The sequence below is a fragment of the Nanorana parkeri genome, unplaced genomic scaffold (genome assembly GCF_000935625.1).
Source record: "Nanorana parkeri isolate BGI_ZX_2015 unplaced genomic scaffold, ASM93562v1 scaffold16, whole genome shotgun sequence".
In the NCBI taxonomy this organism is placed as follows: Eukaryota; Metazoa; Chordata; class Amphibia; order Anura; family Dicroglossidae; genus Nanorana; species Nanorana parkeri.
Window position 1 is genome coordinate 1,643,363 of NW_017306284.1, and position 10,422 is coordinate 1,653,784.

The 10,422-nt window shown below is 43.4% G+C and overlaps 1 protein-coding gene across 2 annotated transcripts in view; it reads right to left on the minus strand.

Annotated features, from left to right (window-relative positions):
- The window catches only part of ANKRD46 (ankyrin repeat domain 46), a 23,975-nt gene that overhangs the window by 4,239 nt on the left and 9,314 nt on the right, over positions 1-10,422 (minus strand). Inside the window, exons 2-4 of one of the 2 annotated variants that reach the window (XM_018559175.1) lie at positions 8,995-9,088; positions 6,926-7,253; positions 2,697-2,930 (exon numbers count right to left, since the gene is read on the minus strand). In XM_018559175.1, coding sequence (XP_018414677.1) covers positions 2,697-2,930; positions 6,926-7,236 — 545 coding nt within the window. In that variant the 5' untranslated portion in view covers positions 7,237-7,253; positions 8,995-9,088. The remainder of the gene's footprint in view (positions 1-2,696; positions 2,931-6,925; positions 7,254-8,994; positions 9,089-10,422) is intronic. The other variant, XM_018559185.1, reaches the window with a different exon arrangement.

Genomic DNA, 10,422 nt, shown 5'->3' on the forward strand with positions numbered 1-10,422 from the left:
AGTGGGGGGATCTGGATTTGAAGAGGGCACCCCACTTTTTGGGTGTTTTTGAGTGTGGGCCCCAATAAAATCTATAACATTTTAGACTGGGGTGCCTCGAGATTATGCATACTTTGAAAGGGAGCCGTGACTAAAAGAAAGGTTGAGAAACACTGCACTAAGCACACACATACATGATCCGTCTTACTGCCATACCATATTTCACCAGGAGATGGTGCTGCAGTTGAATTGTGGGAAAGTGGACAGGGGGTGGGTTGGTAATATAATTTTTTCCTCGACACACTAGTCACTTCACTCAAATTCTGAACAGGGAACAGTATCGAACCCTCGGTTATAGGACTAATACACGGCAATCAGTGTGAGAAGTATAAATCCATGTTAGCTCCTTTGGGGGAAAGAGAATGATCTCAATGTTCTCTAGAAATGTGCTGCAGGAAAAAAAGCATTGGTGCTTTATAAAAAACATAAATAAATACAAATGCCAATTTCGGGAATGGGTTTGTTTTTTAATTCAATCCCTTCTTGAATTGGTAATGAACTGGAATATACGATTAACTTTACCTCATTGAAAAGCAGTGTTACACATTAGCCCAAGAGAGGAAAACTCAAAGGTCACCTTCACTATGAAAACCAGCTTAGACTAGTCTTTCTCTGGTCTAGGAAGCTGACTTTTTATTAGCAATACACTTGCTGGAAAAAAGTTAATCGGTCACAAACCTGGGTAATTCAAGCACGTGATAGAAAATGCAGAGGTTACCTTCAGTCAAGACTGCATTTCCAAATCAGATTCCGAGGCACAGGTAATGCAAGGTATATACAAACTGTAATCTCTTCTGTAAATTTAAGACTTCTTATTGGATGCGGAAGCTACCTATGCATGTAGAGGACCAATAGAGACACTTGCAAGGTGGGGCTAAGCTCAATGTTCAGAAGAAAGGTGGTGATTTGTAAAGAATGTTCGCTATCAATATCTCAGGATCTTGCAGTTTTTCACTGGCGGTAACCTTAGCTTAGCTATTTTTTCACTCCCTGCAAAGTTTGATTTGCCAGTACTTGTGAATTGTTCACTATATGACCTGCAAAGAAGAAAATTAATAGGCAATAATGTTTTATGGTGCCATTTAGCTAACAGTTATTACATAACACAAGCTGCAGAGTGGTAGTGAACATATTGCTAGTCAAAACTGCTCCGGGTTTGGTAAAATGTTCCCCTTAATTAAAACCGGTCATGGAATACATATGTAGGCTGCCCTTGCAGATGTCTCCTCATGAAAAAACTAGTTGCCTGGCTGACCCCCTTGCTTTTATTGTTTTAGTCACTCACCCTGAACAAGCATGCAAATAAGGGCTTATGACTTTGTTTTACTTTCCTCATCTGCATAGTTGCTATGGGCAGGTAACTCAGCCATACTGTCAACATAGACAGACAACTAGAACCTACAAAAGGAATGTCAGATTTACTTGTGATGAAGCATGTCCAGGTTGTCTGCACAGCACGGAAGAGGCCATTTTGTTGATTAGAAAAATATTCATGCGGTTCCAGCTCATCAACACTCAAGATCACAAGACAGGACAACAGGATTGTTCACCTTCCTCTATACTCAATTCACACTACCAATATAAACAGATACTTGCAGTTTTTGGTGGTATTAAAGCTGAACGTAGAGCGGAGATGGTTGTCTTTACAGCTGTTCAACTTCAGATGATTCAGGGGAGAGCCTCATGTCTATGTATACAAGCAGACTCACCCAGCGGTCTTAGTGGAAAGAGGTTGATAAACTTGGTCCAATTGCTTTTGTTTTTTTTTAGATAGGACATTCCCAGGAGGTATAAACCCTCAAGCCTGGGTAATCTGAACGTGTAGGACTTCATGGGCTGGGCGTTCCCACCTGGGCGTTTGAAATATGACGTATGACTCGCGTTTTGGGCCACGGTTTTTTACTGCGATTTGTGGTCCACAAAGCGTGCGTTCGACGCACCTTTACGAGAGCAATCCGGCTGTATCCTAATAAATACGCGCGGAAATACGGCCCAAAGAAGCCCATAGCACATTATGGGATTTCACTGTATGAGCGTTTTACAGCGCTTGGCACTTCCCTATATTAAGAAATTTGCATTTTTTTTTTTAAACTAACTTTATTTGTGGTACAAAGCCATGTGTGGCTCTCTGCTCCGCACCTCACTATCAGCATGCATGTCATACCATTGGGCAGTACAAGAGCTGCAAACTTCAGGTTGGTAGTACACAAGTGCCAGCGCACAGCCAACCAGCATTCTGTGCATTCTAGGGTGGAAACTCTACTACTGCAGGGACATGGACTCTGCTGGCATTGTTAACTTTACGGACAGAAGTTCCTTACTTATTAGAAATTAAAGGCTGCAGAGAGAAAACAAATTCCTCAACTCAAGGGTAAGCTACCAGGATTTTTTTTATTTTGGGGGTTACATACAGTTTAACTGGGCACTGAGTATTGCATCAACTTGACAACATTCTGGCCATTTTTTTTACCAATCAACCCTGGCTGTTAAATTTGAACAGTCAGAGGCAATGGTATATAAAAATATTGCATCCTGTTGTGCGGGGAAATGAGGCTTGACGCACTGAAAGAAAAAGTTAGCACATGAGCAGTGACGTGTATGACGTAAAGGTTAAGCACAGAGGATTAAGGTAAAAATATAAAGTGTTCCCAACATACCAATCTTCTTCTGTAGATCCTTCCGACAGAGTGCTGTGCCCCTTTTCCATTAGCAGCTCAGAGCATTGGATATACCTTTCGCTTTCAACCGTCTGCATGGTCTCCATCTTAGAGTGAGTGCCTCTGTTGAAGCCCTTCACTTCCTGCTCCTCCAGAGACTCTAACATGCGGATTACTTCTTTATTCACCCCTCTGCGTTTGGCAAGGACGAGTGGGGTGGCCCCTTGGTGATTACTGGGAAGACATTCAAGTCAAGTACATTAAAAGGGAACGCTAAGAAACACTGTTTATAACTAAACTGTCAACGTAACAAAATCCCACAACCATTCAGAACCAACTTGTCTCTTTGTGAAAACATTTGGGGGCTTCCTTGGTGACTATTGTCACCGAGACAGAAAGTGATGGAAAAGCCAAAATGTTACAGCCGTCACCAGAACAGAGACAATAGGGGCACCTGTTTTAGTGGCAATTGTCTAACAAGGGACTTCCCCTTACTTCGGAGAGACTTCCTCACTTCTTGTTGTGTAATCAGGCCAGGAAGTAGGGCTGCAACAACTAATCGACATAATCGATTTTGAAAATAATCGTTAGCTGCAGCTCTACCAGGAAGTGAAAGGAAATCTTCCCATATATAGAACAAACTTTTTGGACAGATTTCAGCAGGTATATCAAAATACTACAATGTATTTGCACATATTTACACCATAGTCAGGTGATGCAAATTAATATTTCACTTTTGGATAAAGTGGGATTGCTTGTTTAAAAAACAAAGATCCTGACAATATTGTCAGTGTCCACCCAACTGCCTGACAGCTGGCTCTGCCTCTCTACAGCCAGAGCCAGCTATGCCCACCCTCTTCCCTGTCTCTCTCCAGTGAGCGCTGGAGAAGCAGAGAGGGGAGGGGGGGAATCCCGGCGGGAAGCAGTGACTGACAGTCAGTGCTCTCTGCAAGGAGGAGGCCGTGAGCCAAGTGTGCGACAGCTGCAGTTCCCACACCAGCTCCAAGTAGCAGTATGCTGTAGAGAAAGACCACTAAGCTATGCATGAAAGCAGCAGTCTCCTTACAGCGGTCCAACATGTTACCTGCCCTGTTTAAACTGCAGCACTGCAATTAGCAGGGAAAGTGCACATTGCTGATTGCAGTTCTGCAGCTATGACCCTATGTCTGCAGTCTCGTATCAGTGTATCTGCAGTGTGAGATCATCTATGGCATTGCTGCCTCATACTGCTCCTCTCATAAGATTTGGTCATGTCACTACTGCTTGACAATCAGATCATCAGGGGGCAGCTCTGGCATGAAAAGGCAATGCTCTAGTAATATGGACATCCATATAGAGACATGTGGAACGAGGCATGGTTAGTCAATAACTCGGAAAAGACCAGGTGCAGAGATACGGCAGGCAATACATGCGACTAGTCCTTTGACCTCTGCTTCCCTTATTTTGTTTGGGTGCATCTTCCACAGTTCTCGTCCTTATTAGGTGAGAAAGAACTCTTTTTAAGATTTGTGATGATGTCACCAGAAGTGAATACTTTCTGTTTTAAGAAGGCAATGTTGTACTATTCCTGCCAAAGCAGCCCAAAAACTTTACAGTGAGACAGCGAGACTTTTGTACCTCATAGTGGAGATTGTAGAGATAGATAGATAAAACCAAATTCCAGCACAACATGCAATGTACAATATGGGGGCTAATCAACCCAGAGTTTTTTTTTTTACTTCTGGACCAGAGAAACATTTGGATATAAAACACAGGGTACCTACCCCTCCCTCATTAACCTCCCTGAAAATCCTCCTTCATAAACATATGACATTTAATAAGCTGGATGCCCAATTGAACACACATAACATGAAACGTTTGTCACCTGGACCTCATTCTTGCTGTCTGAACTGTCTATAGACCAACTGAAGAAAATTATGCTGCTCTTTCAGGATACAAGGTGGTACCTTACCTCGAGGATTGCGGGATCCCTTGATGTCCTCGGAGACCCCGATTGAGCGCATCTTATCCATTAGACCTTTCTTGCTTGCCTATTAGTCCCGCTCTCTTTTCTACCCTTCTCTTAAGACATAATCCGTGTACTCATACCAATTGTACTGTACTGGTACTGATAATTAAATTGTTTTAATTTTTAAGTCCTCTTTTTTGTAGTAGTAGCTCTGTATACATTTCTACCCAAGCCTACTGTGTTTTCTACTATGCATATTTGCTGTATTACTAATAAAAGATTACATGCTAAAAAAACAAACCTAAACAACACAGGGTGTAGGGAACCTAATGCTAAATGTAGATGACACAAAAGGTTAATGATTAGTCTGGAGTTACTGCTAAAATATATACCTGTATAATTGTCACACACACAATTTTGTAAATTCTCTTCACTTTTCAATCTGCACCCATCTATGACTTCCAAAGAAAATTCAAATTTGTGTTGTCTGCAGTTATTGCAACAGACAGGGAGCCTAAAATAAAATGACATGCAAACTCTCATCGCTACCGTAACCACTGATGTAAATACGTGAGCTGAATATCCAAGAATGGCAAAACTCTCCGCAGTAACGCATTTCAGTAACAGTTATACCTGTTGTAGCTACTCTAAAGCTGAGTTCTGGGGTAAAAAAAAAAAAAAAAAAAAATCTTTTGCAGCTCCAAATTATATAAACTGATCAGCCATAATATTATGACCACTTGCCTAATATTGAGGAGGTTCCCCTTTTTTTCCACCAAAACAGCCCTGTGAAGGTATGCTGTGGTATCTGGCACCAAGCTGTTGGTAGCAGATCCTTTAAGTCCTGTAAGTTGGGAGGTGGGGCCTCCATGGATTGAAATTGTTTTTCCAGCACATACCACAGATGATGGATTGAGATCTGGAGAATTTGGAGACTGAGGCAACACCTCCACCACTTTGTTGTGTTCCTCAAACCATTTTTGCACTATGGAAAGATGCATTATCCCTCAGAAAGAGGCCACTTCCATCAGGGAATAGCGTTTCCATGAAGGAGTTAGCTTAGTCAATGTTTAGGTAGGTGGTATGTCTCAAAGTAACAGCCACATGAATGGCAGGACCCAAGGTTTCCGAGCAGAACATTGCGCAAAGCATCACACTGCCTCTGACTTCTTCCCATAGTGCATCCTGGTGCCATCTTTTCCCGAGGTAAGTGACACACACGCATCCGGCCATCCACATGATGTAAAAACAAACAAGATTCATCAGACCAGGCCATCTTCTTCCATTGCTTTGTGGTCCAGATCTGATGCTCACGTGCCTATTGTACAGTAGGTGCTTTTTGCAGTTGACACGGGTCAGCATGGTCACCCTGACCGGTCTGCAGCTACGCTGCCCCATACACAACAAACTGCAACGCACTGTGTTCAGACACATCGGGACAAGTATCAACTTTTTCAGCAATCTGAGCTACAGCAGCTCTTCTATTGGTTAGGACTACACGAGCAGCCTTCGCTCCCCACGTGCATGAATGAGCCTTGGCCACCCATGACCCTGTCGCTAGCTCACCCATTTTCCTTCCTTGGACCACTTTTGGTAGGTCCTGACCACTGCAGACCCGGAATATACCTCAAGAGCTGCAGTTTTGGAGTTGTTTTGACTCAGTTTGTAAAACCTTACACTTGGCCATTTTTTCTGCTTTCAACACATCAACATCAGGGACAAAATGTTCACTTGCTGCCCAATATATCCAACCCACTTCCAGGTGCCATTGTAATGAGATAATAAATGTTATTCACTTACTCTGTCAGTGGTCATAATGTTATGACTGATTGGTGTATGCTAAAATGGGAAAGGAACCTGGCTGAATCCTTGCCAAAGCCAACATTTGAACAACCGCAGCAAAATGCTTAACCAAACATTTTCACTCAAGAAATGCACTGGTATATGACCCTGATCGTGTTGCAATATTTACCCCAGCTGCCTCACATTTGTGTTTTTGGGGATGTAGGGAACATGGCACATTCTACCACATATAGTGGCAGTGGCCAAAGCACAAAAGTTTTGGATAAGAGTATACAATCTTATGAGATCTGTTGCAGAGCAGTTTGAAGTCACCTTTTCAATTGTCTCCTTTTTTGCTTAGTGACAGGGCACATTTTTACTACATTAGCATTTGCAATTCTATTTACAGTCCTTATCTGCATAATGGGCCTGCCCAGTAAGAACCTTTAACAAGGAAAACAGTGCACGGGACACAAACCTACCTATAACAAACACTTACCATATGTCAATTTTAAGGCCATTAGAGACAAGAAACTGAATAGTGTCAACGTGGCCACATAAGTGAAGTGCTGTGTTCCCCTGGTAATCTGTTGCCAGAAGATCTGCTCCAAACTTGTGCAGAAGCTGACAGATATCTACATTTCCTCTGGCCGCGGCCAAGTGCAGGCCAGTGCGGCCACGACTGTCCCGGATATTAGGGTCAAAGCCACTTTCAAGGAGCCGCTTGGAGTAGTTGAAGTCCCCATCAATGCAGGCCTGCAGCAGAGGCACATTGGTCTGGCATGAATCATTCACAAACACATAGGACATGGTTGTATGTGGATGTGCTGTAATAAACAAAAAGTAAAATATTTATTTATAGAATACTGTATTATTATTATTATACAAAATGTATATAGTGCCAACAGTTTGTGCAGCTCTTTACAATACAAGACTGTATATTCACCATGTAAAGGTTTGCTCCACAATATAAAGTCAACGCAACTGGATGACACTAATAAGCTCATTTTGTCACAGGAAATCTTAAAGTGAACTTCGCGCTTTCAAAGTGACACTAAACTCAGGTGTTAAACCTTAAAGTGATATTAAAGGATACATTTCTTCCCCTCCCCCCAATGTTAATGTTAGCACTTACCTTAAATGATGTCTCTTAATCCGATCTTCTTTCCTGATGTTTTCATCTGTCCCTCCAGCGGTGCGGCGGGTCTCCGATCCAGCGCTGACTCCTCTCTGCTTTCTGGCACTTCCGATCCAGCGGTGTCTGCAGGCGGGTGCACGCGTCCATAGACTTACCTTGCGTCTCTGCTTCTCTCCCGGCTAGAATCCGAAATGCGCATGCGCCCGCCCCAAGATGCTTTGCGGCCGCCCGAGCAGTTTCGGATTCTCCGGCGGGAGCGCGTAGCGAAAACAAGGTAAGTTTTAACCGCTGTTAAAGCGGGTTTAAAAAAAAATATAGATAGATATAGGCAAAAAATACATTTGCAAATATAGCCTTCCCTCATTTACCTATTTGTTTCAGTTTTTTACTGGGGTCATCAGTAGTTCTGTTAGTTCAGAACAGACAAATCTCCCTCACTTCCCTGTCTAATACTAGGGATGCACCGATACTAGTATCGGTGCAGATGCAGAGTATTTGGGCGAGTACTCATCCAAATGTTCTGATGCCTAGCCCGATACTTCCGGTATCAGGAAGCTGGGCAGAAAGTCATTAGACGCTGCCCGGCTGGCCGGGAAGCCAGCTCCATGCTCCCTCGTCACTTGTGATGAGGGAGCATGGAGCCGGCTACCCGGGCCAATCAGGAAGCCGGGCAGTGTATAATGACTCGCTGCCCTGCTTCCTGATTGGTCGGGAAGCTGGCCAGTCAGGAAGCTGGGCGCCGTGTAACAACGCAGCACACGCCTTCCGATTGGCCGGGAAGTTTGCTTCATGCTCCCTCATCACCTCATGACGAGGGAGCATGGAGTTGGCATCCCGGGTAATCAGGAAACCAGGCACCGCGTCATTACACTGCACCCGACTTCCTGATTGGCCAGAAAGCCGGCTCCATGCTTTCTCGTCACCTAGTGACGAGAAGCATGGGGACAGCTTCCCTGCTAACCAGGAGGCAAGTCATTACACGCCGCCTGGCTTCCTGAATGGGACTTCCGGTACTTGGTATGCAGTATCGGCAGGTACCGGAAAAATAAATATCGGTACTCTATACCGGTATCGGTGCATCCCTATCTGATACAAAATCTTATAAATGGAAAGTCCCATCACAACCATCTGAGAAGCCGTAGCACATTTATATAGAAAGTGATGGAGGGGTGCTGAGGTTTTGAGTATCATTTACATACTGACAGTGGAAAGGACCCCTGCACTGGACAAAACTGAACAACAGACACAATGCACTGGCACCTAATACATTTATTTTCTATTAGATTGCTTTAAACTTAGCTGACTGTTTGAAACTCATCCTGAGCAGATAAAGTGATGGCTGAATATTATTCCATGTGCCATTAACTTAATTGTTTCCTTATAACTAAACTGACAACATTCATGCACAAAAAAAAACAAAATCTACATACCTCGTGTCCTTAAAGTCAGTAAATTGGAATCCAGTCTTCTGCCTCTACTCCTCTTGGGTTGAGAACTTGTAATCCAATGTATTTACTTTAAGAGCTGGAAAACAGAAGATGATTTCCGGTCAGTTCACATACGTACGAGTTTATTCTCGTGTGTTATACTCAGGGGCATGTTTAGGACCCCAGGCATTACCACTGACTCAATTTTCAGTCAGCTTTGCTGTACACATATACTGGAGAAATGATTCAAACACAGTTACAAGATACGAGATAGAAGCTACTTCTATACTTCTATGGAGCTAGTACATGGCGAGGTTTTTACTGCAGAGTAAATTTTCCCGAACTTCCAAGGCTGTTCAGGTCTACAAATGAATACCAATATAGCGCACCACACCCCGTGCTGTCTGAAGAGCGCCATCTGATGCACCCTCAGGCGGTTTGAGCGGCTGCACTGTGTATCCTTTGACCAATTCTGATGTCCTGTGCAGAAAACTTTGCTGCCTGAAGTGTTTTATTTTACAGCCATTGTGATATCTGGCATAATCTGCAAGTTACCCTGTTTACCAAAGGATGTAATTCAGTGCTGCGCACACCTTCCTCTAGGACATGGTTTTGCTCATCATAAAAGAAGTTTCTTCTCACAACTCTTGCCATCTCACATCATGTACATAATATAGTGCATCCTCCTGCTACCTCATGAACATCAACCTAGTCCAGGGGTAAGTAACCTCTGGCCTTCCAGCTCTGGTGCAACTACAAATCCCATAAGGCATTGCAAGACTCTGACAGCAACAGGCATGACTTCCAGAGGCAGATGCATGATGGGATTTGTAGAGGGCTGAGAGTGCCTAGCCCTGAACCAGTGCATCCTGCTGCTGCTTCACATCCACTGTTCTGCTGTTGCCTCATATTTACCACCCAGACTTTTCTTCCACGCTCTATTTATTCTGATATTGCTACGTCATCTGGTATTTTATGTGTAGTGTTATCTGAATCCCCAAATTGTGTCTAAGCTGAAAGAAAAATAGGGACTACCACTGCTGACCTCTACTGTTAGTTGTTTGGGTGTCATGCTGATCTAATGGCTTAGATACTTTTTGAGTCACTGACCCTAAAAAAAAACATGCAGATCAGGAGATTTCACATCAGTCTGCACACTATACACTATGCAAACTTTGTCTGGTTCTTAATGAACCGCCAAAAATTCACACAGTGCGTGCTGGCTGGAATATCTTGGAATGAACAGAGTCAGCAGCCAATGAGCTGCTGGCCTTGTTTGGGTATTCTGACAGCGGCAACCGTCAGAATAAAATGAAGAAAGCGGGAGATTCCTCAATCAACACTCGTAAGCATTGATGGAGGAATCTGTTATCTTTTCTTTGTTCAGCCCGCAGGTAGAACAAATAAAATATTAGTGTATGGCCACCTTAA